The sequence below is a fragment of the Hylaeus anthracinus genome, unplaced genomic scaffold, assembly GCF_026225885.1.
Source record: "Hylaeus anthracinus isolate JK02 unplaced genomic scaffold, UHH_iyHylAnth1.0_haploid 11981, whole genome shotgun sequence".
NCBI lineage: Eukaryota > Metazoa > Arthropoda > Insecta > Hymenoptera > Colletidae > Hylaeus > Hylaeus anthracinus.
This window is the reverse complement of record NW_026534329.1, coordinates 4,290,982-4,310,192: the sequence shown is the minus strand read 5'-3', so window position 1 is coordinate 4,310,192 and position 19,211 is coordinate 4,290,982. Positions and strand designations below refer to the sequence as shown.

Here is a 19,211-nt window from a genome sequence, read left to right as displayed (position 1 = left end):
AGATGCACGCATGTAAATATGTTTGACTAGACGCAAAAACAGAGGCACGACTCGTCCATGCGTAAAGGAACTAACCAGTCAAATTACTCTAAAATAATATGTTCTTTGGGAATTAATTCTCAATGAAATGAATCCTATTCTAGACTTTTTCTTTCACACAAGTTGTTTACACACTTTAAAGACTAAGAACACTTTTTCAATGATATTTGTATATGTTAAAAATATCGAAGTTGACGAAGGGACCATTTTAAAGAAGTTTCTTTGATTTGTAGTATAGTCTTGTGGAGCTTTAAATATAAAGAATTCGAAATTTCGTTATTAAAAAATAAAACTGTTTCCTTTTTAAAAAAGAAAATACTAATCACTAATCCTTGATCCTTGACGATTTTTTATGAAACTTGGTATACAGGGGTTTTTGGGATCGCTGATTCCAAATCTGAACTCGAAATTTAGAAATTCAAAATGTGGAAAGTGAGTGAATTTGGATGAAACTTGGCATACAAGTGTTTTACAGAGAAACTATTTAAGTACTCTCTCGGGGTCGTTCTTTTGTTACGCGTTTCAATTGGTCAAATTTACTCTAACAAGCCGTCAAAAGTTTCACTTTAAAAACAGAACTTCACCATATGTTCCACCTTCTTTCACTAATGCAAGTGGAACATTTCGATTCCTTAATGTTTAACAGACATTCTGGATCTTCATAGGGCAAATTCCGTGTCAACTGGATTCTATTTGTAGGACACAGGTTGCGCTGATATCCTTTCGACACGATTCGTTCTTTTAAAAATGCATAAGATCGCTGAGAGCTCAAAGTGACGCGTCGGTCGAAAAAAAAAAAAACAACGCAAGGAGTCATCAACAAATCTAAATCAGGTATCGATCGATAGAAATGCCTCGACATAATGTGAATAAATTTGAACCTTCGGTATTCCATATGAAATTTTTTGAAATTTTAGGAAAACTGTATAGAATTATATAAACATTATTTCAAAAGTATATAATAAATAATATTCACGCCACTCACAGAACATCATTAAATATAAAGGTTTGTTTATAATTTCCATTTCTAATTATAGATTTCTATCTTTTTAGAAGTAGGCAATTATAGGAGACCTTAATTTCACTTCGTGCTACTAGTAGCGCTGGAATCGTATTCCATTCGTGTCGATAATGGTGCATTTACTTACGAACATGTAGGCAAGGTTTCAGAAGTTGATCAACAGATGGCTCCGACCGCAATCTTTCTCTCAATGGAAGTTTGTGTTCTAGCGTTCCGTCACGTGATCACGTGTAGCCAGCCAATCAGAGCGGACTTTCCGTACCATGTGATCGGAAAAATCGAAATGGTGGACGTATCGGGACGCAGGATCCCGAGAGGAGACGAAGGACGATAAACTGGGCAAGGGCCCGTCATCCGTGTCATCGGTATTATCAATTCGATAACACGATTAACCGCGAATATCGGTGTGACTTCAAGGAGGACCGTCGACGATATAACCGACGCATAAGTATCGGTGACAGTGTCTCTTGTTTACCGAAGTGTCAATCCGCCCGTATTGTACAGTGTGTTCTCTAGATGCGAGAAAACAGAGGGACAGTGTGTATCGAGTGCACGAGAATCACAGTTGTACGTACCGTTCTCTCGGTTAGTGCGTTATCACGACGTTCCACGAGAAAGGGAAAATAGTGTTAGAGCAAACGAATAGGTAGGAAGAAAACTGAAGATCCGTGAACAGACGGCAGTGCGTTTTACAGTGAAACTTTTAAGCCCGCGGAAGCATGTCCAAGTATGCGAGTGCCTCGGTGATCCGTAAGAATGTGTCACATCAAGCGTCTTGTTATCAGCGAAGAAGGTAATGGAGAAATCCGTATACTTGGAATTAGAGCTTCGACGTTTTCATTACATTCTTCGACGATGATACGTAACGACCAGTAAGTGTCATGCCTGGACGAGAAATTCCTGATGACTTTAAGCCCGGTTTACTATGTTGACGTTCACACTCGCAGATCGCCGCTGATTGGTGGTATGGTCCATGACCCGCCAATCGGCGTCGGAAGACGGTTTTCCTGCGAATGTCAGCCGTCAGGTCCGAGGCAATCGGTATCTGGGGAACGTATGTCGTTTTTCGCAATCCTTTGTGTATCCAGCGAATGATCGATGCGTTACGTTTACTGCCCGCAACACACTATTCGGAATAATATTTCGCAATTTTTCTTATATCTCTGATACGATTTATTCGGGATTCTTTAATTGAAAAAATTACCGGTAAAGACGTGGGCACGTCCGGGGATATTTTTAAATTCGACCGTCGTACATTACGTTGTAAAAAAGCCAGAATAAGAGAAAAAGAGGCTCTGAAGTAACAAAGACACGTGTAAATCGTGAATTTATTCGTTTTAAGGTTAGAATTGTTGATTATTGTGAGGTGTTTTCAAGTTAGATTGGTTTGACACCATTTGACAGATACTTTGTTTGTGCTAATGCGGTGAAACGTGTAAATGTAAAGTTAAATCTTTGCAAAAGTGAATATTGCGTGGAGTGTTTGGAATATTGACAGAAGTAACAATGAAGTTTCCAATGCAAAAAAAAGTACTTAGCCTTCGGTTGCATATAGAATGCGAATGTTATATTTATATATAGCAAATAACAAAGCATAATGATGATGTTACCAATGTAACATAACAAATAGTTGTCTTGAAACAGTGATGTGTCATACATCTTTCTTTTTCAGATAAGATACTTCCTTAACGCACAAAAGTTTTTATAATATGTACAAATGCAAGTACATCTGTAATCTTTTGCAATAACTGTACTAAAATACTCAAGAGGCATAGGAATGTTGATAAAGCATTGAGAACTTTGGATTATTGTCTCAGCAAGGAAACTGAGTTACTGCCTGCCAACAATAGGACACCTACGCACTTTTCAAGTACATAGTGAACATCATGATAAAATATAATGGCTGTCTGAAAGATTTTACTGGATGTCCAGTGTTAAATACGCGATACCTGAATTAAACCTATTGTTTTATAAATTTAAAATACTCTAACAACAGAAGAACAAAATCAACAAGGATCTACAAACTTGACTGAATATATAAATTTAAAGAAGAGTGAAATAACTTTAACAACTCTATTTTATTATAAAAAAAAAATATATATATATATTAATCCATGATCACAATACTCTATGGTATTTTGTCCTATTCATTAAATTAAATGAATCTAAATGAATGCTTAAACAAAGATTTGGAAATATTTTACTATTTCTGTACACTATGTATTGCAATGAAAGAACATTAGTATCCACAAAGTTTTATTTTGTTGAATCAGTTCATGTGTAAGACTTGATGTGGTACATATATTTGAATGTGGTTTTTTAGTTTATGAGTATTGGATAATTTTTTGAGTGCACTTGACAAAATTGAAGTAAATAAATTAATGTAAACAATACCTGTAAATAAGTCCAGTAAGCAGTAAGACTAACAGTGAACATTTTTAAACAAAATGTATAAAAGTTATTTTAAACGTTTGCATCAGTGGCTGTATATAATTGAGAAACAGAAAGTAGGGGAAACAATACATTTGAAATTCTGTATGGATGACAGAGGACAAATTTGTTAACCCTATTAAAATTAAGGTAAAACAATGTATGTAAATAGTGTTTTCAATACTTAAAATTCATAATACATGTAACTGTACATGTATTAATTCATTAGGAAGTTTGTCATGTACTTTTAATTGTAGGGTTAAAAAAAATGGATACCTGTTGCTCAGGAGTAGTGCAAGTATTTGTGGGTGAATGGAGCCCAGAATATGAAGCACTTTCAATTAAAGCTACAAAACAAACTTCATCAGCTGAAATAGTAGAATGTATCATTGAAAGACTTGGGTTAGTTGATGCTTCTGTTTCAAATGGTTATGAGTTGGCAGAAGTGGTTGGAAACTCTGTTGGGCAAGAATGTAAAGAAAGAAGACTTGGCCCAACTGAGTGCCCTGTAGCACTTATGTTACTGTGGCCAAAAAATGCAGCTCAACAAGAATATTACAGGTAAGCATTACTACAGTTATAATTACTATAAATTGGAAACAAAATTATAAAAGAAACAAAAGTGTCGTGATGTTATGTATGTGATATTTTTTTTGTTATAGGTTTTACTTGCGAAAGAAGCAACCTGATTTATGGTCGGATAGTAGATTTCCAATGGATCCACAACTCTTAAAGGACTATTTTAACAGATTCCTATATCAACCACGCGATAAGGAATATCCAGATCTATGTCAGCTTCCAGACCTTAATGAACAAACTCTGTTGGACAACCTTAGGGCTAGGTTCTTAGCTGGAAACATATACACCTATGTCGGCAGCATATTAATTGCATTGAATCCGTTTAAATTTTATCCTATCTACAATCCAAAATATGTAAAACTCTATCAAAATAGAAGATTGGGGCCAGACATACCTCCACACATATTTGCCATAGCCGATGCAGCTTACCATTGTATGCTTAAAGAAAAAAGAAATCAGTGTATTGTTATTAGCGGCGAGAGTGGATCGGGTAAAACTGAATCGACAAATTTTCTACTGCATCATCTGACAGCTCTTAGTCAAAAAGGTTCGCATGGTAGCGGTGTCGAACAGACGATACTCAGTGCCGGTCCTGTATTGGAAGCGTTTGGAAATGCAAAAACCGCACACAACAACAATAGTAGTCGTTTCGGCAAATTCATACAAGTGAATTACAAAGAAAATGGAATGGTGCATGGGTAAGAATTTTACAAAATAAGGTTATGGTCATATAAATTTGTGATGAATTATGTGAATGTATCGTAAAATTATTAGGGCTGTTGTGCAAAAGTATCTTTTGGAAAAGTCTCGAATAGTCTCCCAAGGAAGAAATGAAAGAAATTACCACGTATTTTATTACCTCTTGGCTGGAGCAAGTGAACAGGAAAAACAAGCTCTGCATTTAGAAAATTGTGATCGTTATAATTATTTAAATAAAAGTGGGTGTTACGGACTTGAAAATATCGACGAACGACATGAATTCTCAAGACTGAAACAATCTATGGAAATGGTTGGATTTACGCCGGAAAAACAGAGGCGGTTGTTTGCAGTTCTGTCAGCTGTTCTTCTACTCGGTGATTAGCATATTATCTAAATAATTGTTACAATGACCTAATCGTATTTAATTATTTTAGGAAACGTGGAGTTCCAACCTAGAAAATCTTATCATCATCATGATGAAGCCGTAGGAGTTAAGAATCCTGATGTGGTTGCGTTGATATCTGAACTTCTTAGAGTAAAACAAGATACGCTTTTGGCAGCTCTTACCGCCAAACGTGCGAGGGCTTCCGGAGAAACTTTAGTCATTAACTATAGGCTTCCGGAAGCAATTGCGGCAAGAGATGCTATGGCCAAGTGTCTGTACGGAGCTCTGTTTGATTGGATTGTGCTTCAGGCAAGTTGTTGATTCCTTTCTTTTAAAACACGCATCGTAAAATTGTATCCTAATAAGACGGAATATTTTCTTTTTTAGGTGAATCATGCTTTACTTTCCAAGAAGGATACGCTCAGAGATCATCAAGGCAATAGCATAGGTGTACTAGATATTTTTGGTTTCGAAGATTTCAAAACGTGCAATAGTTTCGAACAGTTATGTATAAATTATGCAAACGAACAACTACAACACTACTTCAACCAGCATGTTTTTCAATATGAACAACGAGAGTACAGAAAACAGGGAATTAGATGGACGGATATAGGATACAGTGATAATTCTGGCTGCTTAAATCTAATAGAGGGAAAGCCGAATGGCCTTCTCTGTCTCTTAGATGATCAGTGCAAGTTAGTATTTGATGTTTTTCTTATTCCGAGTGGATTGATTTTTAGGTTATGTTTGATCATTCATTGAAAATTTCCATTATAGTTTTCCTGGCGCAACGAATGAGACACTGCTACAAAAATTTAATTCAGTACATAAAGACAATCCATTTTACGAAGCACCACAACGACGAGAAGCAGCCTTCGTTGTACGTCATTATGCAGGGGCTGTTAAGTATCAAGCATCTAATATGAGAGAAAAGAACCTGGATCTGATGCGACCAGATGGTGTAGTTGGTGTATTGAAAAATTCTTCCCTCGCTTTTGTCCGAGAATTAGTGGGTGCCGACCCAGTGGCAGTATTCAGATGGGCGATTCTTCGAGCATTTTTTCGAGCTCATTTTGCTTTTCAAGAAGCGGGTCGAACTCATAGACATGGTCGAGGTACAGTATTATGTTCTTCATATTACGATTTAGTGTATATTTTGTATCGTTTAAATTCAATAATTGATGAACGTTTAAAAATATTTTTTGTTACAGCTGATGGTACAAAAACATCTGTACAAAATAGATACCGGACACCGAACGAGAATTTGATAAGGTATGTGTTATTATTCTATTTAATCCCGCATTATATTAACTCTCGTAAAAGGGTGACTCAAACAAGTTAGGCTAAGTGCTTGTATACCCATAATAGATCAACATTCGTTGAATAATAATGATCACAATAAATAAATACCTATGTTGTTGCGCTTGTTTTTGAATATGATTGATCTGCCTATTATCTTACCCTACGAAGTATAAATTTACGTTGTGCGTTAATAACATTTGCATCAAGCTGAAGAGGTTCCTATGTGTTTACAATTAAAGCAAATGTTAATTATATTTACATTGGCCAAATGTCTTTTGTCCTTGTAGCCATCTTGTGACGTTGTCGACCGTCAATCTAACTATTAACCGAATCGCGTAAGTGGCCTTTTGGATCCACTGTATGTGTCATTTTGGCAAACGTTACATTTTTTTTAGGTTAAGATTTTTTATGGATTTACAATGTTTGTCTTTAACATTATATCAGCGTCAAATTAACAGCACTTAAAGTACTAACTTTAATGATTAAACCTTATGAACTTGTAAATCCATATAATGTGTTCCAGTCTTGTGTGTTCAAGATATTGTTTAGAATTATATGTATGCACCCTTTGTATTAAGTGTGACTAGAGTGCAGTCTTCATAACTTTCGCTATACAGTTACATTCTGTCATTTAATGATATACTACCTTACTCGCTATTGTTCTGGAGCATGGTTAACAGTTCAATGATAACTTTTTATTTATACGATTCATACCAATCATTGAAGTTCATATTATTTCATTGGAGTCACTCATGAGATACCAGTTTTCCGCAGTCACTGATAAAATTAGAGGTCCGAATTAAGTGTTCGTCATTTACAATGTAATTACTACGTAGTTACATAAGGAGTATCAAAAAAACTAAGCATGAGAGACTTTTTCAGTTCGCACAAACATAATCGTCCACCAAGTTATCAGAAGCAGCGCAGTGTCTGTATACCATCAACTTTACCCACTACTACATTATCTTCTATACAACTTGAAAACAACGACAATGTAAACAACAACCGATTGTCGTGGCCACAATTTCGAAACATTAATCAAACGCAACACCCGTCCAATGTAACGATGATGAAGGGTTACTTAATAAGGGGCAGGGAAGACCAGCCTCATAGTAATAATAAACTCAGACGAGATACTCATACACCACTAGAGAGGGTGCTTCCAAAAGACGAAGCAAACGTCATGGAACGCGCTAATCAAATAGTCATGTATGTAAACAGCAGCCACTTAATATTCAATAACATTGTACTTTAAGCTACAAAAACTCACTGCTCTACAATAAAGGTAGTGTGTGCTCTATAGTGATTCTGGGTGAAGGATTTCTTTTCATAGGTAACAGCATCTTAGTAGGATAATGGTCTTCCCATGCAAATTCATATCACTGCTTTCCACAAATATTCATTACTTTCGAAGTATTTCTCGTGTTTTTTCAGAAGTACGTCATAGCTATCATTTCCTTTCGATATGTCATAATATTCACGATCATTATTCCGTACTTGTAATGTTTTTTAGTCGTGAAGTTTTAATAATTTTTCTGACATAATTTTAGCTATGATTGGTGCATGTTGATTTCACGATAGTAGTTTTCTCACTTTCTAAATCGATAATATATAAATTAGCCCATTCATAGCACGCATAAACTTAAAAGTCAATACTGCACAATGATCATCATCTCGAATTACGCACTTACACTTGATTTAAATGTACAATCGGGAATGGGTTAATTTTTATTACATATTGCTTCATGTAACAAATAAATTTTTCGAAAAAATCACGTTACTAAACTGTTCGTGCTATAAAGTCATGAACTTTTGCTAGCAATTAACTGCAATTACTTGCACGATGTAAAAGTTTTTTTTTATACAATTTAACAAATGTAATTAATACAATTTTTCCTCATTAATTGTTAAAAAAATTAAGTTCCGATGTTAGTAGTTTATAAAGTATGCAAAACGCTTGTTATGTATATTAATATTTTACATTAACTATTTATCTAGCGTAATAAGCAAATCGCATTTTTCTCGTACGGATTTCTTAGAATTTTCGAGTGACTATCCCTATACACAGTTAATCCTATTTTCACATGCTTTTGTTATATTTGCTACTATAATCAAGTCATGTGGTTAACGCGACCATAGTAACACTCTGCTAACTGTTTGCTACTTATACTATATAGTATATTCATTAGATATACTTGCAATGCCATACATGTCAATGTAAGAATTGTGTCTTCTCCTTTTCCTGTTTTCCTATTGCGTTAAACAATAATACTATAGCAAAGTTGAATTGGCTAATAAAAATTCTAGCGAAACATGTAAGTAATTACAAAAGGCGTACGTAATTTTTTTTGCGATTTATAACTGCAACTTATAATGTTTTACTAACGATAAGAGTTTAAGAAATAGGAAAAGGAGTCTTGAAACTAGTGCTTTCCAATGGTGGGGGCGCGAGTCCTAGCTTTTTAACGTAGAAAGATTTGATTAACTTAATTATTTCATTATATTAATACATCGGTCATCAAAGTTTAACAACTGGTGAAGCATATTTCGTCGTATCATTTCCAATCTATTATTTATCTTTGGCTTAGAAATTTTCTTCTTCTTTTTTAAGGGAGCGCCTTCCAAAAGCTTGGAAACCACTGCCCCGAGCTGTTGCTCAATGTTAAAATATCGAATTTTAACGCTTTTACAGGAAAAACAAATCATTTCGACCAAGAGAACGTGGTAAGAAGGGTTTAAAAAATCTTCAAACTGTAAAAACGCTCGCCGGAAGAACACAGAGTTATGGTACGGGACCGGGGAAAGCGAGGAAACAGCCCATGACAGTATCGGCGCAGTTTCAACAAAGCTTGCACAGTCTTATGGATACCTTAAATCAAGCGAATCCTTTCTTCATCAGATGCATTAAAAGCAACTCTAACAAAGTATCAAATGAGTTCGACAAGGAAACTGTGCAAAGGCAGTTAAGATATACGGGAATGTTAGAAACAGTTAGAATAAGACAAGCTGGTTTTAACGTCAGATTGACATATGAAGAATTTATTCAACTGTATAGAATGTTGCTGCCCAAGGGTTTGTTAAGTTCGCAATCAGATGTTAGAGACTTCTTACTGACGTTGAATCTTAATAAAGACAATTATCAACTTGGGACAACTAAAGTGTTTCTCCGAGAATCGGAAAAAATCCAATTGGACAGAGAATTGCACCAGCAAATCATCACGAGTATCACAACAATACAGAAATGGTTCCGAGCTTGTTTAGAGAGAAGAAAGTTCCTTAGACTGAAAAATGCAGTCGTGCAAATTCAGTCTTTCTGGAGAATGATCATTGCTCAACGATTGGCGCAGTCTTTGCGTGTTAAAATCGAAGCTGCTGTTCATATCCAGTCTGCTTGGAGAGCGTATAAGCGGCATAGTTGGTTCAAGAAATTTAAATCGTGTATGATTATGTTTCAAGCTCACATTAGAGGTAATATCGCAAGAAAGTCTTTCGCGGACCTGAAGAGACGAAAGAAGTTGCTCGTTGATAAAATTGGGGAATATAAAGATACTCAGGATCATAAGGAACTTGCGTACGACAACAGCAAGATATACTCCAGGCTCAGGGATAGCGCGGAATCGCTCACAGAAGACAACGCGTTGCTAGACTACAGTATGGTGCGTAAAATGGAATCTCAGAATCGACTTACGCCGGCGAGAACGGATAACGTACTCCGGGATAGCGGGATCGACACCAGCATGACGTACTCTAAGCGAAAACTTGCACCGAATGCAAGAATCTCGCACGAACCCGGCGCCATTTTGAAAAATATAGAATCTTACTCATCCGAAGAACTTAACGAACGGAAAAGCAGCTTGGAAAGGTTGACTAGTTTAAGGAGCTACGAATCTCAAGTCAGCGTTAACAGCTCCGAATCTCAAGAGAATTCTTGCTGCAAGCCCGTACCAAGCACTAGAACAAAACGTGGCGATCAGTCCCCCGGAGTCACGGTGAACACAAACCTAGCGAATGCTTCCAGTCGATCGTCGTCCGTCAGTAAACGAGCGGACAGTTCGTCGACGGGATACAGCGACGGAGAAACTGATTCAGACATCCCGAGTGCTGTGCAAAGTGCTCCGCCCATCTTTAACACGGCCCCGCCGTTCCCGAGTCCGCGGGACATTAAATACCATCAGTCCAACGTAAACTTGACCCACAGTCCGAATTCCGATATCTGGCGACGTCGGGCAGACTTTTCGTCCATGAACTACAGCGACTATTTAATGTCTGGTCCCCAGAAAACAACGTTAACGCGGTCCCCGAATGTTTCCCAAGACAAGAATATAGAGGATAATATATTTGAACAAGCGCAACATGAGAAACCGAACGAGGCAGCGAATTTTAACGTCAAACTGGATCCCAACGAGCGTTTCGTTCACATGGAAAGCTCGTCGGGTAGGGAACAACGTAGATTAAGCGACAATAGCGTACCTACCGAGCGAATGGAAAACGACCCAACATCGCCCATTAGACGCGATCAGACATACGGACACAAAGAAATGAAAGAGTTCAGTTACTTGAGAAGACAAAATTCGGAAGGAGATACATCTACGAAGTTAGACGCGGTGAACGACGAGAACGCGTTGAAGAGTCCTCTGCTAAAAGGATCGTCGCCCAAGGAGAAAAACTTAAGACCAAAGGAGAAATGCGAACCCGATGTGCCAGTCAGGAGCGCAAGACGGAATCGGCCGTCTCGAGAGTTTCATTGTAGATCTATGGGTGAGAGCGTATCGGACACGGGTGGCGGTGAAACGAAAAGTCTCTTCCTTGGCACGATCAAGGAGAGCGACTTGAACAAGTCTTCGAACGTGTGGACCCGTAAAGATGGCCAACACGAGACTCCTTCGAGATCGGTGACGGATTGGCCCGTGAACAAAGCTGAGTCGGCATCCAAGACCCAGTTACCTGGCAAACGCATGAGGTCCAACGCGATAACGAGCCTCGAGCTGAGAAGAAGAAACTCCGATCCAGCTACTAAAATATCAGGACTCAGCGAGGACAAGCTTGGAACCGATACGAGTCCCAACGATTTCAAACTCGCTCCTGGGATGAACCTTCTTGAATGGAAAGGCAATCTTTTCACCTTAGCTGGTCATCATTTCAGGAAAGTGGCGAGGTTTGCTAAAGACGACGTGTGCGTTTGCTGCCGCGACAAAATGGACGCGTTCGTGACGCAAGGGTACAAGTGCGTCGACTGCAAACAGTTGTACCACGTCAAGTGTATACAGAACGGCGGAGTACTTAAGATGCCGTGTATATTAGCGAACACACCGGGCAGACGGAAAAACAGAAAGCCACCGCGCACGCCCTACGAGTCCGCGAAGCAAACGGTCGCATCCAAGTTCAGCTTAACCGGCACGTCGGCTTTCTCCGACAGCACGGACAAGATCATATCCGATGCCAAGGAATTGGCGTTCATGCAGGACTTCATCACGAAGAAGATATACATAATGGAGGGACAAGAGGAGGGCAGGAAACCTAGCGAGGTGGATCGCGTGTTCAAGCAGGCTCTGCGTAAATTCAAAGACGACCTGGTGATCACTTACAGCGTCGCCATTCAGCAGGGTGTCGAGGGCAACATCAAGTACACCGATCTGATAGCGAACTTCTTGCACGTAATGGAAACCGTGTGCAAGCAAGAGAACACTAGTGCAGATTTTCCCGTGACAATGGGAGTGAACGCGTTCAGAGGATTCATGAACGAATTTATGACGCTAGTCAAAACCGAAGCGCCGGAGAAACAGAGTAAAAGCAAACGTAAGAAGGAGAAGAAGCGGAAACAAGAGGAACCGATACGACACGGCAATCATGTGTTCCAGTTGACTATCATAAACATACCTATGGCCTGCGAGGTGTGCTCCTCTTTCTTTATGTGGCCTATCGAACGAGGACTCGTCTGCCAGAGTAAGTATCCTTACGAGTTTCCCGTTTATTATGATCATTTCGTGTTTCATATCGTATCGAATAGTTGCTTGTAATATCCGGAAGAAAAAGAAGGGTCTCTTTATAATCTCCTGGAAAATAGTCAATTGCCAATAGCTAAAATCGTCAATGCTTCACCATGGCACCACTTAATTCTACAGGGTGTTCGGTAACTAGTGGTACAAGCGAAAAGGGTGTGATTCTACATGAAAAAATAAGTCGAAAATATAGAATACAAATTTTTCATACGAGGCTTTGCTTTCGAGAAAATCGACTTTGAATTTTCGCCGGGTGCGGATGCACTTGATCGTGTTCCGTTATAACGAATCTCACTGTAGATCGTTGCCTCGATACTTATTATCGCAGTTTAAGTTTGTCCTTATCGTATCAGAAAATTGTAGTAATTAGTAACGGCTGATGCTTTTCCACCACATGCACCTAACGAAAGTATCATGTCCGTATATTCCCGATTGCTGTACGTACACATGATGGTAAACTGATGTTGATAGTGTTTATCGATAAAAGTCGGATAGTAAGATAATAGGTAAGAAAACATTTCCGTGCCATTGGAAGTGTTTACCAACATAACTTCATAACACGAACAACTGCATCCGTACCCGGCGAAAATTAAAAATCGATTTTCTCGAAAACAAAGTCTCGCATGAAAAATTTTTATTTTATATTCTCGACTTATTTTTTCATGTAGAATCACCCGCTTTCGCTTGTACCACCAGTTACCGAACATTCTGTATTTAATCTCTTTACTACAAGTCTATGCTATACATTAATATTTCTCGGTTCAGATTGCAAGTTAACGAGTCACAGGAAGTGCTACATGAGAGCGTTGCCAGAATGTGGTAAAGAAGCACCCCACGAAATGAACTCGCGAAACGTTTTCGGCGTCCCGTTGTACAAACTAGACTGCGGCGACGGCAAGGTCCCGTTGGTGGTGGATCGATTGATCACGACCATAGAGATGCACGGTCTGTACACGGAAGGGATATACAGAAAGAGCGGCGTCAGTTCTAAAGTGAAGGAATTGAAACAGAAGATGGACGAGGGTGACTTGGAGAAAGTTGACTTCGAGAATTACCAAGTGCACGTGCTCGCGGCCGTGTTGAAGAGCTTCTTTCGCGACATGCCCGAGCCCCTGTTAACCTTCGAGTATTACGACGACTTTCTGCACGCTGCCAATCTGACGGATCCTCGGGATCGGATCAGCACGCTGTTCGCCATCCTGAAGAAGCTGCCGAAACCGAACTTCGATCTCATGGAACGGCTGATCGTTCATCTGGCCAGGGTGGCGCTCCACGAGGTCGACAATCGAATGTCCCCGTCAGCGTTGGCGATAGTCTTCGCGCCGTGCATACTGAGGACGAACAGGGCACTGCCCGCTCAGGACTCGTTGCAAGACGTTGGCAGGCAAACCTGTTGCGTCGAGACGATCGTACAGGAGAAACTGAGGGTCGTGAGAGCGACTTTGGCCGACATAAATACTCTGGAGTCCGCCTGTCACACGGCCACTCATCGTTTGTCCAGCTTGCGGTCCTCGAAGATCTTCAGCCCGGAGGAATTGAACGCTGCTGCCTCGAGCGTGGCCGCGAGAGGCAACACCGCGGATCGTGACAGAGATCGAGGCGACGAGGAAGCGCTTCTCGTCGATCACATACAGGAGATCCAAAAGGAAAAGGCCCTGCTGACTTCGACTCTTCCCAGCCTAACGAGAGCTTCTTCGGATGATGACCTACTTCTGTCTGCCACGGATTTAGACGATGGCTCTCTCGACGACCTTCTTCCATCCTCTGCCGGTAAATTATTTTCCTTTCGTTACTTCTGACAGTACGAGATTTTTTATTTTAATCAATACTGCAAATCCAATAGCAAAAGCTTTGTTTTTATTTTTTGAAAACAGTTGATGAAATTTCGAATAATGTATGAACAATGCCTTGCACTCTCCATTGGCGTGCCTTGCATCGCAACACCACATTTACGGTTATTTGATACGGATATTCGAAACTCGGTTGTGCTATCTTATTTCTCGGAATAACATTGAAAGTAATTATTCTGTATATGAAATAATGGAATAACGAATTACAATACAATATTCAATTGATGAAATTACAAATATCTTTGCGTCATTAAAACGCTGAAATAATAATGACTCAAAGAATAAAATACATTAGTGTAATAAATATTCTTTATTGGCATTCTGTATACCTATCGTGTATCACGCGTATTTAATAATTTCAAACATACAATGCCTGGTAATAATTTATGCAAATTACAAATATGGAGAACGTTCAACAGATTCTCACACAAATTTTCCTAATATATTCTACAGTTGAAAATATGACAAAAAAATGTTGTTTATAATGCAAAAGTATTGATTCGTTATGCAAACGATATTATTGTATTACAGAATTGATTTGAAATGACTTCATTATGTGGTATAGCTATTATTTCAAATAAATCAGTATTTCGTTTACTTTTATACACATTTTCGAAAAGTACGATTAAAATATTATTTCAAATAGATATTACACATTTTCGTGTCGAATAAAATTTATCCAGCTCTGCGAGGGTCTCGACATATTCATTCTATAGCATGTGTAAGAGATATTTTTTGCTGGTGCAATCGATTATAGCTTAACCCTCTCCGTGCTGAGATTTGATGACTCACCACTTGCTGTGTGCGGAATTCTCCTAGTCCCATTTGTCATGTGTATTCAACGAACGCCCATAGGCGTTCGAGGCACGCAACGCATCGATCAAGTGAATAGCGCATAAACGCTCGTAGCACCCATAGGAGAAGCTATATTTGCACGCTCTTCGAGAGAGTTTCCTAGGAGTTTCTGGCAAGAGCTTAAAATTTAATAGATAATTACGTCACATCCCTTTCCAACGCATCGTTTTAATACTTTTTTAGTCGAGGAAGATTAATTCTGTCCAAATACAATTTCTAAATTTATTAGACGAACCATTTACGTTGATGTCTAGAAATGTGATTTAAGCATGCAACGAATAATTTGTTCGATTCTTGTTTACTAGAGAAAATAGGGTTTATTTAACTCTTTCATACAAAATTTAATTTATTCTGAGATCTATTTGATTCATTTTTTCTTTTTTTTTTTTAATTTTTGTAGGATTCATATATCAAAAAACTTTCATTAGAGAATTGTATTGTAATATTGTATGTTTCTACTGGGGTTGACTAGCTCAGGATCTCTGAACTTACGCCATTGTTTAGGGGAAAAATTTATTTCATATTTGAAGACCTTTTAGTTAATTAGTTTAATTGTTGCAAATAACAAGCATACGGTGTAAGGTTCGACGAGAGTACCGCTTGAATATGTCTGCCACGAACGATAACAACAGAAAATGATCGAGCAACATGAGTGGTGGGTCGTTTGTAAAGTGTGTTTTCGTTTCGTGTCTGTTCGCAGACGGGCTCGTGAGAAAGAAACCGATTCAGAGGCAAAGTTCCGCGGACAATGCATTTCCTACGATCATGAACGTCGACGAGGACATGGTAATGGTATGACCATAGAGGGAAAACGTTGCCACGACGGATGATCGATAACGTGTAGCAACATGACACGCGCTGTGAAGCGTCGACTGACGGCAGCGAATCGACGAGTCTTACTTCTGGTCTCATCGGCAAGCCGCTAGTAATTTAAATAAGTAGTAAAACACGACATTAGGTAGGTCTAGTAATTTGTTCCACGCGAAGTTAAGCTGATAATCCGATCAAACGTACATACATATATACATATACATACATAAAAATATATATATACACACACATATATATATATATATATATTTTTTTTTTCACTCTGTCGCAAAGCTTTCAGAGGTTTCTAAAGAACGATTGACAAATTACGCGAGCATTCAGCTTCACGTGAAAAAAAAATGTACTAAATATTCATTTTATAATCTATTTTTCTCCTGGAATGCATTCCTCTTTATCGAAGACTGTCAATCAAGCTAGGGTGTTCGGAAGATGGACGATCTTAGCCGAACAAGTTCATTCGCGTCGCAGGGTATTCCAATGGCAGAGATCAGCAAAGTACAGGCGTAGAACAATTTTGCATGAAATTGTCGAATAACGAATTAATGACGATCAACGCTGTATTCTTTGTTTCGTACCATCATGTTTCATTTAGACGATGAAATTAATATTTTACGTTGAACGAACAACCGTTTCACAGGATACACGTTGGGAGTGAATTTATTATACGGTGGTTTCACTTCGTTGTCGGTGTTATTCGAATAAACTTTTGCTTATCTCTGCCCAATGGCAAGAATATCGCCCGTTTTTCGGTCGGTGTCACACTTCAACTCTTTTCTGCACGATCGACCGCGAAGGGCTGGAAGTACGTACGGATTATGGTTATCTTCTTGCGAATGAAAAATCCGTTACTGTTACCGAGTATTTAGTCGCATTTAAATTCTCCGTCTACCATCCATGCGTTCTTTCCTTTTTTGTTCTCGTTTACCATCAATTCGGTCGCAAACGATTTACGCATCCTCCTTGTTTCACTCTTTTACAGATTTTTATAGACTGTTTGCGTGAATCGTACCAACACACACACACACACACACATGCCACACACGAAGGTAACTCTTTTCCTTAACCCAGATAAGGCTGAATTTTCTTTGCTAATTTTCTTTTTAAATACTTTACCACAAATAGTTTAAGCATAACGCATTTAAGCGGGGGTGGAAAAAAGATTCAGCCATGCAAGGTCGACGGAATCCCTAAAATCGAGTCTTTCTTCTAGAAAGACGTCAGCCTGATATGCCTAACATAAGACCACGACAACAGTATATTTTTGTATACTTTGTTCGAGACAAATTCTAGATCCTGGAAGGATGCCAGCCGTAACTGGGTTAATCGTAACGGGAGTATAAGTTCGCGGCTTTTTGGTCTCAATCGCAGATTCTCGAAGTAAAAGCGTTATCCTTCCACGAGGATGCGTTTACAGGTGTCGATCCAAGGTGGGCAATATATTAATACAATAATAGCTAACGAAGGAGATGTATGATCATTTATTCCATTATTCTTTCAATTTCGCAGTTTGCTAAACAATTCTTCGTGATAGTAACATATTTCACATTACAATTCCGATCCATGTTTTTATAAAACTAGTCTTTCATATATGTTATTCGAAACTTTTATTCGGATAAGAATTTTGCCCGCCTCTGGCGTCGACACATTCGAATGCCGCGTGACGTAACGAAGCCACTCTCGTCGGGTTTTAATTCCTCTCTCTTCTTTTTTTTTTTCTATTTTTTGGCCCAGGCATATTTCGTTGATCATTTTATGGAATACCCGTGCGCGGCTCTGAGCACGGTTATCGAATCGCTGGGAATCCGTGGCACGCGAGAACGGAGATGAAAAAGAGGAAACCAAAATAGTAGCTTTGTACATATTATACGATGTATTGATATGAGCATCTCGTAATAAATCTGTTATTATTGTTAACTTTACGAGAGTCGTTACCAAGATTATATTTCTACTGTCGATGTTCGTCGCGTTAGGGGCTTTACACGCGCGCCTATAATTGTCGTTTAACGTGTACACACACGACACACACACACACACACACACACACACACACACACACACGTGTACAGAGGGCCTGCCGGTTCTTTTCGTTTCCCTTTCAAAATCGATTTTTCTTTTTACTTAGGGTAACTTTCGTTCGTGCAGAGACGCCCTTATACATATTATATATACATATATAAATACACATACGCGTCGGACACGCGTGAAACGTGTACACAGATACACGTTGGACGTTTATATACGAGTACTTATGTATATAGAGAAATTTTGTGCGCACAGGACTGAGCAGACGGTTTTTTTTTTACTTGAGATTTATTATAATTTCGTTTTAGTTCTCCTGTCGTCTACTTTTTTTTTTTTTTAGTTTTCGCTTTCTTTTATGTTCGCCCCTCCCCTCCTCTACCCCTACTGCCCTTTTTAATATAACCAGCGAGCGTGCAGTTCTCTTGTTTCTTTCGCGCCGAAGCCACGGTGAACTGCTTAACAATCGCGGTGGTTTTGGAACGATTCGAGCGAAACATCGGAATTAGAATTAATACGGGGCAATTATTTTTCGCGGCAACGTTAAATTTAAACCAACGCGGCGAGAGAAAGTAACAACGAGTTTGTATGAGAGCCATACGGAAGTGGAGGATTTCTCGGTCGATGTTTTGGTCTATTGTAAATGCCTCGAGAACAATAACCCAGATTTTAATTTTAGGAATTTAATTTTGTGAGTTGAGAAATAAAATAATTATGGTTCAGTGTTTCTGGTAAATGGAACATTCAAGTGAAATATAGAATCAGTTCCGTTAGTATTCGTATCATTTATGTCTGTTGAAGAAATTCGTTTAAATTTTGTTTCATTAGAAATATGCACTTAATTTAAACAAATTCCTTTAATAGGGATAGAAGCTACGAATATTTATGGGACTGACTGTATATTTTGTTACCCATGTTGGTGTACGCCATAAATGGATACAATCCGCAATTTATTCGTGGCAACTCGATAAAAACATCAGCAGAAAATGCAGCTCGATAAAAATATTGTCACGCAGTTTCGCGTATTTTAACGTAGAGTGACTATCAAACCGTATCGGGCTGAATTGAGATCAGAAATTTCGCGAATCGCGAAGTGAACATTCTCGCGTCCACGAAAAAGTGGCGGAAAAAAAATAACAGAAAAATTCAACACATGAGATTTTTAACTGTATTTTTATCTCCCGCGGCCGCAGGTACGTTTA

At 38.7% G+C, this 19,211-nt stretch overlaps 1 protein-coding gene across 2 annotated transcripts; it reads left to right on the top strand.

The window, feature by feature from the left end:
* The first annotated feature begins 1,271 nt into the window (after positions 1 to 1,271).
* Positions 1,272 to 17,909, top strand: LOC128885519 (unconventional myosin-IXAa-like). 2 transcript variants are annotated; one of them, XM_054139601.1, is made up of 14 exons: positions 1,272 to 1,853; positions 2,403 to 2,590; positions 2,733 to 3,650; positions 3,748 to 4,051; positions 4,153 to 4,767; positions 4,844 to 5,142; positions 5,203 to 5,462; positions 5,541 to 5,848; positions 5,931 to 6,268; positions 6,365 to 6,425; positions 7,338 to 7,664; positions 9,148 to 12,398; positions 13,220 to 14,224; positions 15,860 to 17,909. In XM_054139601.1, the coding sequence occupies exons 3-14, from the start codon at positions 3,602 to 3,604 to the stop codon at positions 15,955 to 15,957; spliced, it is 6,915 nt and encodes a 2,304-aa protein (XP_053995576.1). In that variant the 5' UTR covers positions 1,272 to 1,853; positions 2,403 to 2,590; positions 2,733 to 3,601; the 3' UTR covers positions 15,958 to 17,909. The 2 variants fall into 2 exon arrangements, with proteins under 2 accessions (XP_053995576.1, XP_053995575.1); XM_054139600.1 differs by lacking the exon at positions 2,403 to 2,590 and having other exon boundaries at positions 1,273 to 1,853.
* The last annotated feature ends 1,302 nt before the right edge of the window (positions 17,910 to 19,211 follow it).